The 24,216-nt window shown below is 43.4% G+C and overlaps 1 protein-coding gene across 4 annotated transcripts in view; it reads right to left on the bottom strand.

The window, feature by feature from the left end:
• SRGAP2 (SLIT-ROBO Rho GTPase activating protein 2) overlaps window positions 1–24,216 on the bottom strand; it is a 256,056-nt gene that overhangs the window by 70,928 nt on the left and 160,912 nt on the right. For all 4 annotated transcript variants that reach the window (XM_010854196.1, XM_010854193.1, XM_010854195.1 and 1 more), the window contains 3 exons: window positions 9,209–9,271; window positions 1,843–2,058; window positions 1,157–1,285 (listed from right to left, as the gene is read on the bottom strand). In XM_010854196.1, the coding sequence (XP_010852498.1) occupies window positions 1,157–1,285; window positions 1,843–2,058; window positions 9,209–9,271 (408 nt within the window). The remainder of the gene's footprint in view (window positions 1–1,156; window positions 1,286–1,842; window positions 2,059–9,208; window positions 9,272–24,216) is intronic.

Raw genomic sequence — 24,216 nt, 5'->3', positions numbered from 1 at the left:
AGGCAAGTATGTGAGGTCTGGCCAGAGGCTCACAAAACTCAGTTGCTGCCTGCTGACAGCCAGAGGCACATATCAGACCTCTGTGAGGAGAACGCCAGGCTCCGCCTGAGGCCCTGGAGACTGGGAGGCTGAGGCTAGCTGGATGCTCCAGGCCCCTCACTCTGATACAGGAGGGAGAGGCAGGGGTACTTAAGCAGCTGCAGTCAGGGCTGGCTCAGAACTGGCCCAGACTGGTGTCTGCAGGTGAGAGCCATTGCAAGACGTAACTATAAGGTATAAAGAGAAGCAGCGAAGAAGTGAAGTTGCTCAGTCGTGTGCGACTCTACGATCCCATGGACTGCAGCCTACCAGGCTCCTCTGAAGGAGAAGCAGCGGCAGAAACCAAACCAAGGCCAACCCGTAAGGCCAGAGACAAAATCCTTATCCCTGTGTCTGCCCCATGCAATACACACGCGCCTAAGATTCTGATCTCTCATCATCTGTGCGTCATATCAGTGAGTATGAGCCAGAGGTCAGGGGCATCCGGGTGCCTTCCTGACCAGGACTCTGATTTGCAGTTTAACTTTGGGCAGGAACTCTTTCGACCCCCTACCTAGCTTTCCTTATCTACAAATTGGAGATTGTAATATTGACCCAAAAGAGTGACATGACAATCAAATGAGATAATACTGAGAACCATTAAGAGATATATAAACTAATAAGTAAGACACACTAAGCCTTTAGCTCTTGGCACTCAGTTCTATGGGCAAGTGGCTGATCTAAGGGAATATTTCCTGGGACACACAAGTGCACAGTGGTTGTGAGCCTGGGTTTACTAATCAGACCTAGGTACCAATTTTGCCTCTGTCATTTATTAGCTCACTCTGGGTAAAGTCATCTAAACTCTCTGAATTTAAATATGTAACAATGGAGGTAGTAACGCCTTCCTCCCAGGATTCTAGGGAGGACTGAATGAAAAGAAGTGTAAAGTGCTTCACCTGATACCTGGTACATGGCAAGCCCCAGAGGGGTCATGGCTACCATGTTCATAAGCGTTCTCAAAATGCTCTAAGATGCCCGAGCAACAGAACTGGGGCACTCCTGACCAGATCTTCAAAATCAGGAGAAGGGACCCTGTGTCCCTCGTACCCTTGCACCTTCGGCTTTAAGCACTTACATCAATAAGGTCAGACAGGTCGTGGATGTAGTACTTGAAGACAGATGCATTGGTGGCTTCCAAGGCCAGTAAGTACTCATTCCGGGCTTTAATGGCCTTCAGCTTATTCTCCGTATACTTGGCTTGGCGCTGAAAAGAGAACAGAAGTTCATTTTTACTTTTTAATTTTTTTAAGAGGGGAGACCGTTCTCTAAAAGATAAAAAGTACAGTACATTCAAGAACCACAATTGTGCTGCTACTCCCTATGCGCGTCTGCCTTAAATTGGGTTCTAATTCTGTGTAATGAGATTCAAGGGCATAATGTAGAACAGCCCAGGAAAGGTTAGTGAGGCTCCTACTTTAGACGTGTGTCCCACTTTGGTTCTGTCTGTAAATTCCATCCTCCACCCCTGCACCGCCACCCTGAAGGAGTGTCACCAGACCTGCCGCGGAACGCCTGACACCTGAAGCCAAACCCCAGGTCTACAGTTCCCCTCCCAGGCTTGGGGAAAGGTGACTACTGTTTCTTGTTGGTCTGCTACAGATGCCCAGGTTCTCCCAATAACTAGGATTTCTTTCAGGGCGACTGCAAGGTCACTAGGCGCTGAAGGAACCCAGAACCTCCTCGCTCTGCTCTCCGCAGGGCACGCTGGAAATCTCCTAGCAGTCCCGACTTCCGCAGTGTTCCTCCCCAGAGTCCACACACCTTCTCCTTCATCTTCTCGATCTTCTTCACCGAGCTCCTCCGGACATGCTTCTCCTCGATGCGGACGTTGGATGTGGAGTCAGGGGAGCGTGGGGCCTGCCGGTCCTCTTGCTTTACAGATTTTCCAATTTGCTTCTCCTCCTGCTTCTCCGCCTCCTTTAGCTTGCTCTGAGCACTGATGCTGTCGGCATTGTACATGTGATATGTCTTCATGACCTGCAAGACACCCCCACCCCCACCCCTAGAGGTCAAGCCAGTGGGGTCAACTCTTTGCTTTACAGACTAAGAGACTCAGCTGGACCTCTCCTCCATGAGCAATATTCTCATAGCCTTAAGGGCAAAATTCATACGTGTTTGGTTCAGCAAACTTTCTATATTAAAGACCACTCCTAAGCACAGGAAAGCAGTATTTGAACTGAGCCAACATGTCTTATTGTTTAAATGATTTTATGTCTTCCACCATAGGACTGTGGAATCCATAGGATTCCACAGGAATCATTTACTCCTATTTATGAACATTTGTGAGCATTTTTACTTTATATGGGTAATTTCCGTGACTAGTCATCTCACAAGACCAAGATAGGAAACATCAGCACTCAGACCCCAAGAGCAAAGCCTTCCTGGGCTGGCCGGGACCCTGAAGGGGGCAGCACAGCACGCAGAGCAGCCCACACTTAGGGGACTTTCAGATACGAAACGGGGAAGCGGAACAGTTCCACACCTGCTTTCTACTGGCCTGTGTCCTGGGGATCTGCCTGGTTCGCTTTATCCAGGTCAAATGCCCTCTCTCACAGCAAGAACAGGGCAGCCACCACTTACTGAGCACTGAGTGTACTTCCCTGACTATGTGCCAAGTGCTACGCATGCATTTTTTTATTCTTGTAGCAATCCTGTGGTCTAGACAACAGCCCCAAGAAGACTGTAAACCTGCAGAAAAATTCAGGGAAGAGCCTAAGAAGGAATCCATATCAGGTGAAACTGGAGTTGCCGAAGGAAGGACGTAATATCAAAGGAGAAGATACAACGTTCACATTTTTCATCACAGCAACGGTTTGGAAGTCTAGTCCCTTTTCCTAAAGAGGAGGCTGGGAAGCCTGGGACCTGCCTTCATTTCCTCCCAAACACACCACTTCTAGCCACCAGGTGTCTGCACCTCCCTGCTGGAGCTCTCTGTTTCCACACAGCGAGCCTCTGCTGCTATCTGGAAATTCAAAACGCTTGATGACAAACCAAGTTCAAGAGTGCTGACATCCTGATGCCACGAGTGGGAGAATCAGAGAGTGTGGGAGCTGGGGTGTATGCGTGTGTGAGAGCAGGGACTGAACAACAGAGGCGGACCAGGTGTAATAATAATAATCTCGATCACCTGGTCAATGCTGTGTGTCAGAGGCCTGATGTATGTCACCTCATGTAACGTTCACAAGTCTATGAAGGACGTGCTATTATTTCCACTTTTAAAGATGAGGAAACTGAGGCTCAAAGAAATTAACTCTCACATCCAAGGTTACACAGCTAGTAAATAAATCAGAATCAGGATTCAAACCCAGGTTTGTCAGGCCACAAATTTCATGTCCTTAGTCACTGAGCACCAGTGTCTCCCTTCTGTATGGGCCACGGCTGGATTAGTTGGGAAGAAAGGCTAAACTGAGTCAAGAGAGGCTTAAAAAGAGAATCCGGTTTCCATATCAATGTTGAGTTAGAGCCGTAGTCTCAAATGGGGGCTAATTTGGCCCCCCGGGGGAACAATCCCCAGAGAGATTTTTCATTGTCATTCATCTGGCCCCAAATGTCCATGATTCCAAGGCTGAGAAATCCTGGGTTAGAGGAATTTTGTGGGTATGTATACTCCTCCCTTAGCTGGAGGTGGAGGAAGGAGTACAGAATATTAGGATACTGACAAAATCAAAGTGCTTTAGACATTAAATCATGTCTCACTTTCGATGGAGAGTGTTTAAAATCAGTTCCACCTTACTCTGAACCTGACATTTCCCTTAAGTATAAGATCTACTCTGTATATTCTCTACATAGGAGAAGCAATATTTAGCATCTGACAGCATTAAAAACCTTCCTAAGTAATTTGTCTTCCAGGTTTCCAGACTGACTAAGAAGCAAGAAATAGGCATCTGCTATCCTAGCTGAAGAAGGGTAGATAGGAGGCTCCTTTTTCTCTTTTCATCTGAATGTGACTAAGGGATTCAAAAGTTTGAGTGAACCGTTATGAAAGTGAATTGATTTTAAGAAAGTGACTTTTTATTTCATGAAGATGTGTGATAAATAAAGAGGAAATGCTGTTAATGAACAGGAAGGACCAAATGAAAGGGGGAGCTCAAAGGCCAACAGGACAACAAATGAAATAGTAAGAATTAACAACGCATATTACTCCTTTCCCCTAGAGAACTTAAAGAACTCACTTTACAAGAGGAAAACACTACCTCGTCTAAGAAACTATAAATTCCTAAGGGTAAGTACCACTTCTTCTTTTGTGTTTTTCTTTCTTCTCCACAGTTAACAAATATGTTATGTACACAGTGGTAGATTTACAATCAATGTTGTTGCCCAAATGACTGAATCTCTCCTCTGTGCAAATACAGGAGAAGTATAACTAGGGTCCTTCAACTCAAGGGGAAACTAAGGATAAAACTTGAATAATTGATTGTAAAAAAAAAAATTGTTGGAGATATAGGGAACTCAAGATAGGAGTTGGAGAAATATATACAGTGAAGCAAATACAAACTAGGGGGAAAATTCTGAAGTCTAAATTCTCAGTTCTACAAAGGAATTCACTTTACTTTGAAAAACCAAATATTGAATTCATGTCTTTAATTCTGCTCCCTCCCCAAGCCACACCAAAATAACAGAAAAGAGTTTTTATGTTATTTTTTAGTTATAAACTGAGAAAAAGAATGAAAGCCGAAGATGAAAAGTGGAGCGGCAAGAAGCAACCAGACGAAATCACAGAAACCCTCAGAGGAATCAATGGAAGTGGGATGAAGGTGGGGAGAAGAACAAAAAGTACTGAGCGCCTGAGAACAATCAGACTTCCAGACCTCCCCTGCCCCTCTGCTGGGAAGACTAGAGGTTTATTTTCTTAGGGAGGGTCTGTGTCTGGGGACAGCTGGCCCAGCTGAGGATAGGGCTACTGAAACTAAAACAGGAAAATTCTATACTGAATGTTGAGATGACCAGGTCTCTTCACAGCTCAGACTCTAGATATAGGTAGGAGATTAGAAAAGCCTTATATGGGGAACTGCTCACCTGATACAAAAGACCTACACATACTGACATCAGGGCTTTCCCAAGGACACAGTCCAGTCAGGTCACCCTATAGGAAAGACCACAGTTGACACAGAACTTTCAAGCACCATTTAGTGTCTCACTTTAAAATATGAGCAGGCAACTGAAGATTACCAGACATTTAAGGAAAATATCTAATGTGAAAGACCAAGACCAGAACAAGCAATTTGGGAGAAAACAGAAAGTATACAGAAAGAAGAAAACTTCAAAATTAATCCATCAATAATATCCTTAGTAAGATCATTAAGAAATGAAAAGACAATAATCATGAAACAAGAGCAGGATGCAACAAAAAAGGAACATTTAGAGAACAATAGAAGAGCCCTTGGCAATTAGGAGTTAATTCAGACATCTCTCCAAAGAGCCTGACTTCATGCCCTTCTTCTGTGTATACACATGAAAGACTGATCACCTCACCTTTTTACTTTTTTACTGCTTTACTTTTCTGTCTCTTATGTTAAAATTAATGCCTCGAGTTCAAGGACATCCCTTACATGTCTTTGTATCCCTAGTGCCAAGTGCTGGGGACTATTAACTGACATTGTTTCAAGGAAGCAGGTGCTAAATTCCACTCTGAAGTGGCTCTGCAGACAGCTGCCGCACCAAATCAAGGGGATATATATTCATGGGTAGTACAGGAGCTTGAAACCTGTGGGGCGACAACAGCTTCAATGTCCCCACACCTCGTCTTTCTTTCTCAATCCTAGGGCTTCGCTGGCTCTTCCTGCTCAGCCAGTCCGTGTGCCTTCCATGCCCCCGCCTTCACCCCTTCCTGTGGGAGCTGGTTGGGCTTTTCCAGATACAGCCTTAGAGTATAACTGAGGAGAGAATTCTGGAGTTCTTTGGGAAGCAGTGTGCTCTGACTTCAAAGGCATTCCTGATTCATCAGTCAGAAAATGAAAACCACTGATACCGTGGCCTACAAACCAGCCAGTCCGTTAGGGGGTAAAGAGCACGTGGAGGAGAATGCGCCCTAGGATTGCTCTCTGAGAGCAGCTGTGGCAAGCGGCCTCTGGCACAGAGTGCCAAGTCAGGAAAATCAAAGGCCCTTCAGGCAGAAAAGAGGAAGGTGCAGAAAGGCAGCTGGCCACTGATGGTGAGCATCTGGGCCTCTTGCCCAGAGGCATCTTTATTTGGGAACACCTGGGTCCTGCCCCTTAGATTACCAGGATTCAAAAATATCTAAATTCTCAACCCAAAGGTAATCAGTCTCCCCAAAAGAGGTATTTGTGGGCATTAAGGACAGATACAAGGAAACAGGAGCACTGAATATGCTGGGTTCCTTTACATCCTTGGTTTCCTTCATCCCATGCTTGCAAATAACTTGGACTGCTTTTCCGAAGATCAAACGAGGGCAAAGTTCCTTACAAAAAGTCCTTCCTTGTTTTCTTCTTAACTCCTCTGAGGGGGAGAGAGACAGACAGAGAGAATGTGTACAACAAGTATCTCCTGGAGCCAGCATACAAAAGTCCCAAGCTCCTGCTTGAAACCACTGTCATGTAGGGTGACAATCACCCTGGCTTACGCAGGACTTTCCTAGGCTCAGCACTCAAAGTCTCATGTCCTGGGAAAGGCGTCAGTCCCAGGCAAACCGAGAGAGAGTTAGTCACCCTAATGCCATGGTACCTTACTCAGACGAGTCCTATACTTATTTTACACTCCAGAAGAAAAAACTTATACTTCTATTCTCTGAACTTTCTAACGGCTAACAATCTGCAAACTCATCTGACCCTTAACTACAGTCTGATACTTCACGAAGCATGAGTCCCCCAAATCCCCCACTCCCCCAGGAAATGGGAGACACCAGCACATGGAATATGTGGAGATCTGGCTCACAGAGGTCTGGAGTACCCACTAAGATCATACAGCTGGTGGAGACCAGGTAGGATCTGGGTTGCCTAATTCAGAAGACTCTAGTCATTAGAGCAGGGGTTTCAATCTTGGTACTATTGACCATTTTAGGCCAGACAATTCTTGGTTGTGGGGACCTGTCCTGCACATTCTAAGATTTCAGTTGCATTCTGACTTCCAGCACCTCCTACTCCGGTTGTGACAATCACAAATGTCTGCAGACATTTCCAAGTGTCCCCTTGCCTGAAAAATCCCCCTGATTGAGAATCACTGCACCAGACTGTTTTGCCTTCTCTGGAACTTTCCATCTCTGCTCATTTCTCTCTTCCTACTGTCTACTGGCCTTAAATAGATTATAAGAGTGTGTACCAACTCACCTAATGGAAGGAGACACCATGCCCAGCCAATTCTTGGTTTGCACACCAGTGGGAGGACCTTATGCTCTGTGTTGACTGTGGCCTCACGGTGGCCAGTGAACACTGGTCAATGTTGGACTGCCTGAAGACTACAGCTGGAAGTGCCACCTTGGCCCTCCTCAGACCAAAGCAGTGAGTTCCAAGGTTTTCTTTCTTACACCAAAACATATTATGTCTTTTCACTTATTTATTAAAAAAAAAAAAAATCATGGTACATTAGGGGACCAGGATGCAGAGTAAAGCTAACAGATCCCTAGACACTGCTCTTCCTCTGCTGCCTCCAGGTCCCCTGCAGAAACAGCATACTGGATTCAAATTGGTTTGGGGCTTGCTGATTATCCACCCTACTCCTCCCTAGAAAGGGTGACAGCAGAGACCCAAGATGCTTATGGGAAAATGAAAGGATTCATATAATGACTACACATGTCATTTTTTATCCTGGTGAATTATCTGCCAGAAGAAAGGAGTAACAGCTCTTCGTGGTGCCTAGAAGATGCTCTAAAAATAAAGAGCAGAAGTAAAGCATTAAAAAGACCAGGGGGTTCAGGAAACTCATCCAGTCTGAACATGGTTCATGAACATGCTTCTATTTTTAAAAAGGCTTAACTTCATTTGAAAGAAATGAAGACTTGGGAACTGAACCAAAGGGAACCATCTATCTACTTGGCTTCAGAGCAGAAGAGTCACAGAGCAGAAACTGCAAACAAACTGAGCGTCAGTGGAGACAAAACCGATGACCACTCTACCCTATTTACTTGCGTAACAGTTGCCCTGACAGCGTGGCCACACCTCAGCTTTTGGATCAAGAACATGGAATTCTCTGATCCCAAATGCCTGTGATACGTGTCGCCACTGCCTGTCTTCCTGTGAATTAAAAAAAGGAAAGAAAAAAAAAAAAACAACTATAGTGAATAAGCAAGTAAACACAGGAAATTAATTTTGCCTCCAAAACAGGATGGGGCAACCCTGGAGAAAGACACAAAGGCCTGGCACAGCCCAGCTGGAGAAGGGGCCCTGAAAGGCGTTAGCTGCACAATAGGAATAGTCCCTGTATGGCAGCAGGAATTTCCTTGGTGTGCATGTTTGTTTTAATTACGAAACATGACCAGGACAAAAACAGCCCCACCACCTCCCTGTGCCTGAAGAAACATGCGTCAGTCACAGATACCATGTGCCTGCAGTGCTGGGCACTTCAGAACAGACTGTGTTTTCGCCACCAAAGCCTGGCCCGTCAAAGCCTGGCCCGTCACTGAGGTATGGCCTTTACAAAACCCCAAAGAGTCGATGCAGAGATCTCTCTGCTTGAACTGGCCCCTTATATTAAGAGCATCGAGGACTCTGCTTCCCTCTAGAGCGCTCGCTCTGGTCTCAAACCAGGAGATAAATCCGAGAACTGACGCAAAACTTTGAACAACAGGTCCTTTCCAACAGGGTGTGTACTATTCAAAGAGCAATAGCAATGTAAACTAAGTTCCTTACTATTAGCTTCGGGGTCCCTCGTTTGCTATTCATGAGGGTCAGCTGTGCTGGTGACCTAGACCTTGGCTGGTCTCTGGTGATTAAGCCCCCAAAGAAGCCAGAGTTAGCCTGCATAACTAAAGAGGGATCCTATTTTGAGAAAGTGTTTTTGGGCTCAATCCAGTTTGAAAATAAGAGTGCAAGAAGAGATGGGTGAAGTCATCCCCAGTGGGGATCATGCACTGTCCTCAACAGCTCAGCTCTGTTGCTGACATGACTATGGCCACAAGCTGCCAAATGCTGCTTCCCTCTGCCTGTGAAAGGGCCAAGCAACCCAGCTGATTTACCGAGTAGAGCTCATTCAGGACCTTCATCAGATCGTCTTGGAGCTGCTGGCCGACTTCTTTACTCTGCAAAGAAAGAAGAATGAAGGTTAACTGGGAAACAGAAGGAAGGAGGAGGAGGCAACAAAGGCAAGAGCAGCACTGACTCCACAAATAACGCAGACTCAATTAAGGCCCATTATTTAACCCAGCAAATCAGATAACCACTCCGATCAGGCCAAATTATGGTCGGATTACTCAAAGAGTTTTAATAAAATGAAATGTGCCCCTTTGAGAGTCTAGCAAAGGCAATCGTGTGGAGGGAAAATGGGTTGTAGCCTTTGATTTTTCAATTGGCTGCCAAAGAGAAGGTCTAAAAGCTACAACCTACTTAGCAATAGTTAGGTGGGATGAGCTTTTTTGAATCCTTGTAGTCAGGCATTCCTGACAATTGTGGAGCAAAGTAAGAAGTGAAATAGGATGAGACAGACATGTGTATATAAATAAAATATCCAAGGACTTCAAAAGTACCTGACTAAATAGGAACCTCCAAGCAAAAAGAAGTTATACCTCTTAATTGCTTTATTGGTAGAAACACCAGACTCCCAGGGCAGTGGTATGTCAATCATGACTGGTTGCTAATGTTACTTGAGACTGATAATACACATTGAAAGTGAAAGTTGCTTAGTCGTGTCCGACTCTTTGCAACCCCATGGACTGTAGTCCATGGAATTCTCCAGGCCAGAATATTGGAGTGGGTAGCCTTTCCCTTCTTCAGGGGATCTTCCCAACCCAGGGATCATCCCAGGTCTCCTGTATTGCAGGTGGAGTCTCTACCAGCTGAGCCACAAGGGAAGTTCATAATACACATTAAGAGTCTCCAACAGGTTAACCTTAAGCAGTGGTAACTCTCAGATTCTTTGCTGCTGCCGCCCAGGGCTGGCATCTAACTATATGGGGAGAAGGGCAGAAATAAAGAATAAGGAAGCAGGAAGGAAATAAGAGCCATGCCTTTGATACTGAATGTTTATGCAAAGCCCACGAGAGCAGAAACATAAAACTGACTGGCATCACCAGGTTATTGAGAGGGAAAGCCCTTGTTTAATCTTCTGCCAGCTCCTAGGTCTTTCCTACTAAAAATTAGATACCAACAAAACACCCTTTTAATAGGTGGTATAATACTACTCCCTGGGACACCTCAGCTCCCACGCAAAGAAATTCCTTGACATCCTCCATGTCAGACACATAATTATTTAAGAATTTGCTTTTTTTCAAGACGTATGACTTTAAAAATATTTTTTTTCTGATTACAAAAGGAATATATACATTTATTGCAATAAATAAGAAAACTCAAAAAAGAAAATGCAACCCTTAATTCCTACTCCTAAGAAATCACCACTTCAGGTTTGTTATACATTTTTCTCTCTACAATGTTTATGGAATTTGGATTGCATTATACACACTGTTAGGGGGCTTCCCTGGTGGCTCAGAGGGTGAAGCGTCTGCCTGCAACACAGGAGACCCGGGTTTGACCCCTGGGTCAGGAAGATCCGCTGGAGAAGGAAATGGCAACCCAGTCCAGTACTCTTGCTTGGAAAATCCCATGGATGGAGAAGCCTGATAGGCTATAGTCCATGGTGTCGCAGAGTCGGACACGACTGAGCAACTTCACTTTCATACAAACTGTAACTTATCCACTTAGACATAAGCTGTGAATATTCCCCTATATATTATTCTTCCATAGCATTATAATAAGATTATATTGATGTAGTTCCTATACTCTTGCACATTAACTTTGCATACAAATTTTTATAATAAAATGTGCTGCATTTAATTACTTTGTATATAATTTACATACACACCTTGATTATTTTCTCCTAGAAGTAACCTTGCTGAGTCAAAGACTGCTAACTTACACCATTAAATTGCCCTTGGGAAAAAATGTACCCATTTAAAATACCACCAGAAGCATATAAGAATGTTCTTTTACTTTTTTTTGTCTTGAAAACTCTATATAGTATTCTCTTTTAATTTACAGCCCTTTGATTCTAGTGAGCCTAAACTTTTTTCTTACATGCTTAGCAGTCATTTTCACTTTTCTTTCAGACTTTGCCACTTTTCTGTTATGGAATTAATTATGGAATATAACACATGTATGACCTTTGTTGTGAGCAGACAGGAATTTTTACACTTGGTAGTGTGGAGAGGGATAGAGGGAGCCCTGAATTAGCAGTCATGAGGCTCTTCTCTTTCTAGCTCCTCCACTATCAAGAAGATAACTTTGGACAACCTGGTCATCTCTCTGGACTTCTGTTTTTCTTTCCAAAGAATGAAAGTCTTTGGCTTAAACATTCCTAAGTTCTTTTCCAACTTCTGCCATTTTATAATTTTTCACCATCTCTTGCCTGGCTTATTAGATTCCAACACCAGCCACTTCAGTGGACAGTGGGTTGGCCTTCCTCCATAGAGTAGAAGATAATGAGCAGGTTCTCCTCTGGGACCAAGATGCTTTACAAAATGGATGGCTTCAGGAGTATCTTGCCAACCTTAAATTTACTATCCCCAAATGACTCTCGCTCAATGCCCTCAACCGCTGGAAGAAGCCACAAGAGGAAACGCCTTTCATCTAGGATTCCCATCACGAGCAGAGCTGAGCCCCATGAAAGTAGCAGGGCTCCAAGGAGGTGAAGTGAGGCGAAATGACTCAACCACTAGTCCCAGAGTCAGCAACAAGGCCAGGAAGTGACCACGAGTATCACTGGCAAAGGCCCTGCCCTCTGGCCTCCAGGCCAGCCCCCGCTGCCCACCTCCCAGCCTCCCCTACACCTCCTGGTGTTTCGATGGCAGACGGTCCAGGAGAAGGCTCCCATTCCTCTACCCTGCTGCCGACCCATGACTTAAATAACCTAGCCCTCCACAGGAGATGGGATGGGGAGGGAAGAAAAAGCATGACCAATAGAACAGCAATTAAGCCCAGGCAGATGTTTCCTTTCCTGTACTGATTAGTTGGAAAAGGACCGACTCAACTGTTATCCCTGTTTATTTGAACAGGCTGCTGAAGTGATCCTGACTTACTCTCCTTCTGGCTGTGGGCTGGGCGGGGAACACATGTGTTGTCAGCCGGGTTACAGTTATGAGAGAGCCCCCCACCATCGGGAGCCACTCTGACTCGAGGGGAGAGGCAGGAAATAGCCTGTACCTCTCCTTTCACAGATGAGAAAAGGCCACCGTTCTCCATTTCTGAAACCTTAGCTGTGTGCCTCTGGGGGCCAGTGTGGCCCCGGTGACCTGAGAAGGGCTTCCGTGCTGGCGTCCGCCGCGGAGCGGTTGTCAGAACGGGGAAGCTCCTAGGGGGCCCCACCCAAAGACAAGGGGGACATTTATTCCTGGGAACAACAGGGCCTGGTGAGGCCGTGACAATGTAGGCTGTGGGGCCTTTCCGTTTCCTATGAAAAACAGCAAGGGGCTCCGAGGCAGGGAAGAGAGAGAGCCTACAGAGCAGGCTTTGTGAGCTATCACACAGCCTGAATCTCTTTTCTTTAAAATTTCTTGGAAGAGAATGAGTCATCTAAACATCGTAGGAAACCAAATAGAAGTCGAGGGAAAAAATGACTTTGGGCAAAGTTTTTCTCTTAAATGTTTGCATAGTAATCTTTGCCTGGAAAAAAAGAGAAGATGCCTAAATTTAGACTAGAGATGTGGCACAGTGAACAATGCTGGTTCTCTGGGGGGGAGGGCCCTGGTGTGCCCAGGCGGGGGCTTTTATTTTGACACTCACCACAACTGTTTGGCCGCGTGTTTCCCAGGCCCCCCACCCCCACCCCCTGCCTGCCTGCTGCCGGGGCGGGGCTGATCGGAAGGCAGCGAGATTGCAACAGGGCCTGCCAGCTGTGTGCTTACAAAATGGGCAGGGAGTCCTCCAACAGATAACAGCTCTGGACAACAGAACCGAAACATACAGCCTCGTTTCCCCAAGACCAGCAAGTTCTGAAAGCTCCTCACCCACAGCAAGGATACAGCAGCAGAAACATAAGGAAACATGGGCTGGGCTGGTGGGACACTGGTCCCTTAGCTTTGGAGCAATATATGTCCCTGAGCTGGGATGGGCCTTGTGTGAGCACCTCCCAAATAACACTGATTAGGAAAGGGTTTTCAAACCAGTCCTCATCAGGGAGGTTACCTGACTCTCTATGTACTTACTCAGCACCCACGTGGCTTGGCAAGCTGGAGAGGAGGGGCTGTGGCTTACTGGCTCTCAACCTATACTACAAAGCTCTATTATTTGATAGGCACCAAATTACCCCTTATTTGTATGAAAGAGAAAAAGAGGAAGACATGTCTCTGCCATGTGGTGAGAGCTAATTTCAGCTCCGTCTCAAGGCTGAGCCTGTCAGCAGGTAGAAACAGTAGGGTCATTTAGTTCTTCGCCGATTAGCTTGTGTCAGCAGATTTCCAAGAAAGAATCGAATTTTCAAGGGCATATAGCTCCCTCCACCAGGGCTACCCTCCTCCCTACCCAAAAGATACTTCTGAGACTGACTGTTAAAAAAAAGTGAAACTGAATTTACATGAACAGATTTCAGAGGAAAGAGACATGAACCCTATACAAAGCTCTGGCAGCAAGAGAAGTGTCACCAGATGGACAGTGACAGTTTCAGGGGCACTGGGGCTCCTACTTCAAAGTGGCCAAATGTCAAGAGCTAGAGCTATGCCTGAAATGTTTTTTGGGGGAGGACAGGGCTAAAAGTAATGGCTGTGCAGCGGCAGGGCCAGCGCTGGGTGACAGTGGGCACTGTGTCCGGCCTCGCCCCAACCCAACTCAGCCCATCAAAATAGGTGGTGCAGGGTGCGGCAGTGGGCGTGCAGGGTAGGGGGATCTGGTCAGAGCTCAGGAGTGACTTCTAGATTTCCCTGTGGCCACACTACTTGTGGCTGTGCGGCGGGACACTTTCTACCCAGCTTTCACTCGCTGACTAAGATACCACATGGTGGCTGTAGCAAGGTCGTGCTTTGATGATACTCTGGAGAGCCCACGGTAGCATAAAAATACAAATATACTGAACTGCAAGACATATAGAGAGGGAGGCTAGGAGCTGTCGTGAAAGAAACACCTTGAAGTTCTTCTACCTTCTGAAGACAGAGTAGAACAGGATTTCTAAAAATACATTTAAAAAACTGTAATCCAGTATAATGTGTGTGTGTCTACAGTAAAAATAGTTTATGTGCAGTGCTTTCTGATATTGCCTATTCTTTTCTCTTTTCTTCAAGTTTTTAATGCTAGTCAGAATTTACTAAATTCATTTTACAATTAATCAATGAGTCGTTATACACAGGTTTAAAAAGACTAGACCCACAAATTGTGGCATTGATAAAGAAAATAGTGGAAGAAGCTCACCAACCAAGATAAGTGCTATGTAACTTGGCCCTCAAGTTGGCTAGTTACATGCTTTGAAGAAGGTTCAATTACTAGCTGCTGGCAAGGTGGGAAATGCTGGATTTTAAGGAGTGATCTCTAAGAATCCATTGGCAAATATTTATAGAACATCTATTATGTGTCAAGAACTTGTGGTTTAACTGGAAATATAGCAGTATACTGAGCTTCCCTGGTGGCTCAGTGATAAAAGAATCCGCCTGCCAATGCAGGAGACGAAGGAGACATGGATTTGATCCCTGGGTCAGGAAGATCTCCTGGAGGAGGAAATGGCAACCCACTTCAGTATTCTTGCCTGGAAAATCCCATGGACAGAGGAGCTTGGCATGCTGCAGTCCTAGGGTTGCAAAGAGTCAGACATGAATGAGCATGCACACACAGCAGTATACAAAACAGTTTAAAAGTTTACAGTCTATTGAGAAAGATGGACATGAAGCTGATGTCTGAGCCTATGAGAATGCCGTTCTTCCAGTCTCAAAAGCATTACTAGAGATGGAATTCTTATCTTAGTTTTCTAGTTCAAGAAGAATTTTTTTTTTCTACCTTAGCCAAGAGGTTTCTACACTTGACCTAACTCCAGAGCAAGTTAGAACCTAGCTTGCTAGAAACAGAAATGTGATTTCAAAAAATCTTGCTACTACATAGCAAAACTTTTCTTTGAATTTGCCTTTCTAAGTTACTAATAGGTATTTCCAGTTGTAAAGATATTGCATCAGTATAAGTGACCCCCAAAGCAGTCACATTTCATTTTTAAAGAATCCCTTGAGCTTCTCAGCATCATACAAACTAAAAACTCACCAGGTTCTCCTTCACTCAGAAGTAGATGAGCATAGTTAAATTCCCTCTGTAACAAGAGTCATATTTTAAAAGAAAATGTCAGAAGCCTGACACAGTCTGAGCCACATTATATCCATCTCAGAATTCGCCTTTTGAAATACACCTGGTTTCTCAATTAGATTCCTGTTTATCTAAAGAACTTAATCTTAAGAAAATCCCAAAGCTACTAAAATATGAAACCACCTAAAACTAATGAAAGAGACAGGCTCTAACTTTAAACCTGATTTCTGTCTTCCATGGTGCCCAGCCCACTGCTTTGCACACAGTAGCCAGTAAGATAACCAGTTGCTGAATCAATTAGATAAAATTTTAGACTTACACATCATGCTTTCACAGAAGCTACTCCTCAGGCAGGACTGTAGCCAAATCCCTCCAATAGAGAGGCTCTATCAACCACAGGGAAGAAGAATTTTTGGTTTTTCTTATACTGCTGCTGCACAATCTATTCCCCTCCCCAGTTTCACTAATAACAAAAGTAATAATAACTCTGCAAGAAATAAGCAATTTTCCTACAGGAGAGGAGTAGATGTTCAGCAAAAAGGAAGAAGTCGGTGGGGATGGGGGTCAGTGGCTGTAGAGGCAAAGTAAAAAGGATAGATTTATTTTCTATCTCTCTAGGTAGATTACACAGAAAAGATCCTTCTCAGATGTACAACTGCGACTTAGTTCAGTTGGGGTGATAAATTAAATGTCTAAAGGTAGGACAATCCCTGCTGCCTAGGTCAGAGAAGACAAAGAATGCCCACTACTAAATTCTGGTTTAATGAAATCCAAGAGCGTTCTCCTCTAGGGCACTTGTTTCTGAAAGCCATTTCCTTAAGGCTTTCCCAGAAGTTCTGGAATGTATGAGTAGTCAGACTTAATAATCCACAGTAACGCTAGTAGGCCCTGGGAGAAAATCCATTCTTTGCTATGACAGTGAACTCTATGGATTCAATTTCTACCTCCCATGGATACTTACTGTGCTCTGTTACAACAGACTGGAGCCTCCTATCAGGGAAACATCTGATTCAGACAAGGCTGAGTCCCACTGGACTAAGGCAGGGGTGGGGTGGAGGTGGGGGACAGGAGGAGACTGAAGGCCCTCTGCTCTCCCAAGACCTTGGAATGATACAATGTATTCATAAAACACAACCCTATAGCAATATAGCAATTGGAATGTCCTCCCATGGTTGTTCCAATCTCTTGGAATGGACTATTCTAGTACTAGGAAATTAGAATAGTAAGTAAAAATTTAGAATAGTAAGTAATATTAAGCAGAGACATTACTTTGCCAACAAAGGTCCGTCTAGTCAAGGCTATGGTTCTTCCAGTGGTCATGTATGGATGTGAGAGTTGGACTATAAATAAAGCTGAGTGCTGAAGAATTGATGCTTTTGAACTGTGGTTTTGGAGAAGACTCTTGAGAGTCCCTTGGACTGCAAGGAGATCCAACCAGTCAATCCTAAAGGAAATCAGTCCTAAATATCCATTGGAAGGACTGATGCTGAAGCTGAAACTCCAATACTTTGGCCACCTGATGTGAAGAACTGACTCATTGGAAAAGACCCTGATGTGGGGAAAGAGTGAAGGCAGCGGGAGAGGGGGATGACAGAGGATGAAATGGTTGGATGGCATCACCAATTCAATGAGTTTGAGCAAGCTCCAGGAGTTGGTGATGGACAGGGAAGCCTGGCCTGCTGCAGTCCATGGGGTTGCAGAGTTGGACACAACTGAGTGACTGAACTGCACTGAATACTAAGAAAACAAGCTGAAAGTAATATCCCTTAAAAGGAAAGAGACAAGTCCGAGGCTTCGTTTCTTAAACCATCACTGTGATCCTTCTCTTGGCAAATCCCCATCTTTAACTCTTCAGGATAATGATCTGTGGGAGTGGAATGGTGTCTGTAGGTCCTGATCTCCAGTGCTAAAGGACTCCTTGAGGTCATGTTGAAGATGAGTGATCACCCCCAGGCAGGACACGAAAGGCATAGAAATGGTGTCTGGATGACCATGGCATCATTGTAGAGATCGGTACACAGGGGACAAAACACGCAAAGGCAAACAAGCAACATGAGAACACAAATCTCTCAGCAGCTGCAAAATGAACTCTGGAGGAAAAACAATGGGTTGGAACTCAGCAAGAAGGGGGAGAAAAGCCAGACTGGTAAGCGAATGTAAGCACATGCCTACAATAAGGAATTCCAGGAGCTGGGGGATAGGAAGAATACCCCTGTGGCTCCCAGATGCCTGGGAGGAGGTTGGGAGAATAGGGGTTAATAGAGCCCATCTGAAAGTTGGCAGCGTGAACATGGCATGCAGGGCAGCCTGGTAGGAAGCAAAACAGTCAGCAGCACCCTACAGGAAATGCCTGGGGCACTGGGACAATCGCTGATTAGACAACTTAAAGAGGAACCTGGCAGCAAAGTCAGTTCATTGAGGGATCTGTGTAGTTCCCATACTTCTGGAATGGCCTTAGAATCCACTGTCCAGAGAGTAAAAGGGGAGCAGGGGGTTTGCTTATGAAGAGAGCATCTTCTTGACACTTCAGGTGCCAGAGTTAGACCTGACAGGAGCATAAAGCCAGCTCTGGGAGACAGAGTCCTCACTGGCAGATCAGGAAGCTTTTCCTTGGGGCTGGGTGGAGCTCTGAGTGAGGACAGGTCTCCTCATTGACAGCGGCAGTCTGCACCCCTTAGTCTCTGTCCACACTGTGTCCACACTCGCAGCTACGCCTGCCCGTTCACAGACAGTTAAAAACATCTACATCCTTGGAGGAAGGCACCCTCCCTCATCCCCAGTGAAAAATCGGTGAATTGTAAGAAAGAGGATGCACAGAGTTTGGAACTGATGATTTCCAATCTCCAGCTCTGATTTCTCACCTAAGCACGTCAGTTTTTCTCTTTACTTCAGGCTTTATAAATTTCCCAGATTTGCCAAAAAGAACATCTATCTGCCTGCGGGTGCTGGGCACAGGGCCCACACGTGTCATTTAGGCCAGGTTCGTTCACTGTCTTTTCAAGTCTCCTATATCTTTACTGATTTTTTGTGTTTGTTTTTGTCTAGTTACTTGATCGTTCACTAAGTTAGGTGTATTAAACCTCCCACTGGGGTTGATGATTTGTCTGTCTCTCTTTTTGATTCTGTCCATTTTTGATTTATATGTTTTAAGGTTGCCTTATTAAGTATATACTTTTTCCTGGTAACTTGAATCTTTAATTATTACAAAATGTCCTTCTTTATCTCTAATAGTTCTTTTTTGCATTAAAATCTACCTGGTCTGATTTTATCACAGCTATCTTTTCCCATCATTTTGCTTTAACTCTTTCTATATCCTTATATCCTTTCTTTTATAAGCAATTATATACTTCAGTTTTGTTTATTTAAAATCTGTTTTTTTTTAATTTTGCATGAATCTATTTACACTCATTGTAATTACTGACACATTTAGGCTTAAATCCACCAACCACCTAGATGCTATGTGTTCTCTTTTTCTCATTTTTTTAATCTTCTTTTTTCCTTCCACTGGAAAAAAAATCAGTAAAAGTCACTCTTTTTGGTTTATCCTAAATTTTTTGACAAGTGTGCAAAATGAGTAACAACTGCCGCAATTAAGACACACAACAGTTCTATCACTCACCAAAAAACTCATTCTTGCCTCCTCTTTGTGGTCCAACTGTCCTCCACCCTTCACCCCTGGAAGCCATTGCTATGTTCTGTATGCCTGCAATTTTGCTCTTACCAGAATCTTTCTTATCAATTTGGGGGCTATTTTTTATTTATCTAGTTTTCCCCTCTCTTAGATTGGTAGAGATACTATTTCTTTAGTGATAACCCTAAATTATGACATATATCCTTGACTTACCAAAGTCTAATATAAATTAATGGGCTTCCCTGGTGGCTCAGGGTAAAGAATCTACCTGCCAATGCAGGAGACAAACATCCCTGGGTCGGGAGGATCCCCTGTAGAAGGAAACGGCAACCCACTCCAGTATTCTTGCCTGGGAAATCCCATGGACAGAGGAGCCTGGTGGGCTGCAGTTCATGGGGTTGCAAAAAAGTTGGACACAACCTAGAGACTAAACAACAACAACAAAATAAATTAATACTCTTACTACTTTCTGGACAATTCCTTTAAATCTATCTCCCAATTTCTGCCTAGACACAGATTGCATTGTTTCCATTTATTTTACATTTATTGTTTCCATTAATTTTACATATGTTTAAAACCCTGCAAGAAATTATTTTTTAAAGTCAATATTCATTTAGGTGTATACTCATACATACTTTTTGCTTCTCCTCACTCTTTACTGCATCTCCACGCTTCTATCTGAGAGCATTTTATTTCTGCCTAAAAACATACCGTTCAGTATTTCTTTTAGTGTAAGTGCTGCTGGTGAGAAGTTATATGAGGTTTTTGTCTGAAACTGGCTAGTTCACCTTCATTTTTGAAAGCTCTCTCTTTCAGCATTTCATTCCACTCTCTTTTCTTCTATTGTTTCTGTTGAGAAGTCAGCTGCCAGAAGTTCCTTTGAAAGTAATGTTAGTTTTTTTTTTTCCTTTGCTGTTTTTAAGATTTCTCTATGTCATAGTTTTCAGCATTTTTAATATAATGCACCTAAGTGTAATTTTCTTTGTATTTATCTTCCTTGGGGTTCATAATCCTTTATCATATCCCACAAGTCTCTTATGCTCTTTGTTTTGCAGGGGGTGGGGGGTGTATTTTCCATCCTTTTCTCATTCTCAGCTTCAGTATGTATTTTTTCCTAACCTATCTTCCAGTGCATTAATTCTTTGGTCAGCTTTGTCTAGTCTGCTGTTTAATTCACACTGAGCTCTTTATTTCAGTTACTGTATTTTTCAATACTCAAATTTCTGTTTCTTTTTTTTTTTTTTAAACACTGAGATAAAACTCATATTCCAAACAATTCACAAAGCACCATTATGCTTCCTGGACATGTGCATTCCTTCTTTAGAGAAATGTCTATGTAAGCCTTTTGCCTTTTTAAAGACTGGGCTGTTTCTCTCCTTATTGTTGAGTTGTAAGAGTCCTTTATATATTCTGGATACTCCATCCTTATCAGAAATATGATTCAAAAATATTTTCTCCTATTCTATAGGTTGTCTTAATTTTTTTTTTTTTTTGATTCTGTCCTTTGCAGTACAATAATTTAAAATTCGATGAACTTCAATTTCTGTACGTCTTCCTTTTGGTGCTTGTATTTGGTGCCATACCTAAAAAACTGTCACCTAATCCCAGGTCACAAAGCTTTATGCCTACATTTTCTTCTAAAGTTTTAGGTCTTAAATTTGTATTTTTGATCCATTTTGAGTTGTTTGATTCTTTTTTATAATTTTCCCATTTTTTGTTATTATTTGACTTCATAAACATAGTTAATTTAAAGTTGATAATCATTATATGGACCTCCTATAGATCTATTGCTTTTCTTACTAGTGCATATACAAAACAATGAGAGGTATTAGGGCTAGGATGATAGCATCTTCCACTAGAGAAGATTTAAATTTCTTATAGTCACTAGATATCTTGGATCAACTTAATCCAATGAGAGATTAAGATAATTTGAAGCTAGGTTTCAGTCCCTGTGAGACTGCTAGAGTCTATTTCTGGTTCACTGTTACTTCTAAATTGTATTCCTGTGGGGTCCCAAAGCCTGGGGAAGTTTACTAGGGCTCCCTCTTCCTTAGCCTGAATTCCAATTTTTGTCCTGTTAACCCTATAAGGGTATTATTACAAGCTATGCTTGGCTTCTCTTCTAGAATAGCAGGTGCCTCTTAGCAAAAGCAGCTCCAAAGAAGCAGAAGGGTTGGTCTGAATTACCACAATGGCACCCCACTCCAGTACTCTTGCCTGGAAAATCCCATGGATGGAGGAGCCTGGTAGGCTGTAGTCCATGGGGTCACTAAGAGTTGGACACGACTGAGTGACTTCACTTTCACTTTTCACTTTCATGCATTGGAGAAGGAAATGGCAACCCACTCCAGTGTTCTTGCCTGGGGAATCCCAGGGACGAGGGAGCCTGGTGGGCTGCCGTCTATGGGGTCGCACAGAGTTGGACATGACTGAAGCAACTTAGCAGCAGCAGCTGTCCTAGTAGCAAATTCAAAGTTTAAACTTGGAAGACAGGCATTACTTCATGTTTATGTGTAGGCTTCATCAGGTCCAGTGCAATGGTGGATATCTAATAAGTATGCTTTGTATGAAAGAAAGAATGATACTGGTAAAAGTGAAGGCTTACCATGTTTTAAAGTTTTTCATTTCCCAGGACATGGTAACCAACATACTCTGGTAAAATAAGACAGAAGCAAGCCTGAGGTTTAAAATATGGTCTTCATTACTTCCTTAGGGGCTTTTTGAAAACCACAATCCATCAAAGGATAGGAGAAGGATGAATCTACCTCATATAAAGGGCATAGTAATTAGTTGTAGTAATTGAGACTCCAGATTTAAATCTCAGGCATTCTCTGGTAACCCTAAGTCCACGAAAGGGAGGAACTACCCAAGAAATTCTAAAACTGAGTACATATCAAAGTCTTCTACGGGGCCATTTGGGGCTCGAAGGCTTGGCCATCTAATTCCTGGGCCATATGTGAAAATAGCTTCACCAATTATCCAGTACACTGGCCTTTCTTAACTGATACTAGTTATAAAAACGGAAAAAAAGTAATCACTGACTTCTAATTCTGTCTCCAATAAGTGGCCATGTGCTGCTGATTTTTCCTTTAGGATATATGTAATATCTTCTCCTATTCATCCCCTCTGCTACTGCTACCACATAGAGAAAGTGAAAGTTGATCAGTCATGTCCGACTCTTTGTGACCCCATGGTATATAATCCATGGAATTCTCCAAGCCAGAATACTGGAGTGGGGAGCCTTTCGCTTCTCCAGGGGATCTTTCCAACCCAGGGATCAAACCCAGGTCTCCTGCATTGCAGGTGGATACTTTACCAGCTGAGCCACAAGGGAAGCCCAAGAATACTGGAGTGGGTAGCCTATCCCTTCTCCAGCGGATCTTCCTGACCCAGGAATCGAACTGGGGTCTCCCGCACTGTAGGCAGATTCTTTACCAACTGAGCTATCAGGGAAGCTACCACATGGGGGCCCTTATTACTCTGCCCCTGGATTAAAGGCTCAGTCTTTCTGAAACAAGAGCTCTGTGGTATCATTTTCCTAAGAATAAATCTCCCTTCACTCCCGCAGACTCTCAGAATGAAGTTCAGATTTCTTGGTCTGGCATTCAGGGCCCTCTTCAGCCTTCTTTCAAGCACTCTCCTCATAAATAGTCTGGTTCAGCCAAACTCTTTTACTCACCACCCTCTGAAGGTGGTGAGTGTGTTTCTATGCTCTCTTTGGTCCTGAAATGTCTTCTTTCCTTTTGGACTGTCCTTCCACTCTAACTTCCCTTGCATACTCATGAACTCCTTACTTTTCCATTTCTAATTATGAAAGCATTTTCATTCACTAAAAACCAAGCTCAAATGTCACCTGTCTACTTACTGTATATAAAGCATTTACTATATCTGGTACAGGATAAAATCTTCAATATATATACTTTAAAATAAAGTGAGCGTATGAATTTTCAATCAATGGTGAAATGTAAATTGCATGGCAACTTTTCAAAAAATTAAACTGTGTACCTCACATTATATATAAAAAGTGACAGTGGTCCAGTGGCTAAGCTCTGTGCTCCCAATGCAGGGGGTCTGCGTTCGACCCCTAGTCAGGGAACTACAGAGTTCCCATGCTGCAACCAAAGATCCCACGTGCCACAACTAAGATCGAAGATCCCATGTGCTGCACCCAAGACCTGGCACAGCCAAATAGATAAATAAATTTTAAAAAACTGATTTCACGGAGATGGCTTAAAGGCTATAAAGTAAAAGATAAAACTGTAAGACCATCAGGAGACAATACAATGGGATGTCTTAAATACCATAGGGCATGAAAGGCTTTCTTAAATATGGCAGTAAAAGCACTAACCATAGGAAAGCGAATGAAAGCACATTAAAATCATGAACTTTTATTGGCCAATAGAAAATATGAACAGGAAAAAGTAAAACATAGTGTAGAAGAATATGTCTATCCATATAACCAATAAAAGGATTAATATTCCTAAAAGGTATTTCATTAAACAATATATCTAAATGGTCAATACAAACTAGAAAAGCCCTCAAACTCATAGTAATCAGATTGTTGCAAATTTGCTGATAATAACAATCCTATCAGCAAATTAAAACTGATAAGACAATAACTAAAATTAACTATAAAACTATATCTCAAATTAAAAATCTGACCATACTAAACATTAGTAAGGTTGCAGAAAAATGAAACTCTTATACATTGCTGGTGGGGGTGAAAATTACTAATAACTACTTTGGGAGAGTCCTAAAGGAAATTAGTCCTGAATATTCATTGGAAGGACTGATGCTGAAGCTGAAGCTCCAATATTTTGGCCACCTGATGTGAAGAACTGACCCATTGGAAAAGACCCTGATGCTGGGAAAGATTGAGGGCAGAAGGAGAAGGGGATGACAGAGGATGAGATGATTGGATGGCATCACCATCCAATTGGATGGACATGAGTTTGAGCAAGTTCTGGGAGATGGTGATGGACAAAGAAGCCTGGTGTGCTGCAGTCCACCGGGTCGCAAAGAGTTGGACATGACTGAGGTCCCATCACTTTATGGGAAATAGATGGGGAAACAGTGGAAACAGTGTCAGACTTTATTTTTTGGGGCTCCAAAATCACTGCAGATGGTGACTGC

Source organism: Bison bison, unplaced genomic scaffold (genome assembly GCF_000754665.1).
Source record: "Bison bison bison isolate TAMUID 2011002044 unplaced genomic scaffold, Bison_UMD1.0 scf7180017864338, whole genome shotgun sequence".
Taxonomy (NCBI): domain Eukaryota; kingdom Metazoa; phylum Chordata; class Mammalia; order Artiodactyla; family Bovidae; genus Bison; species Bison bison.
This window is presented reverse-complemented; position numbering and strand designations above follow the sequence as displayed.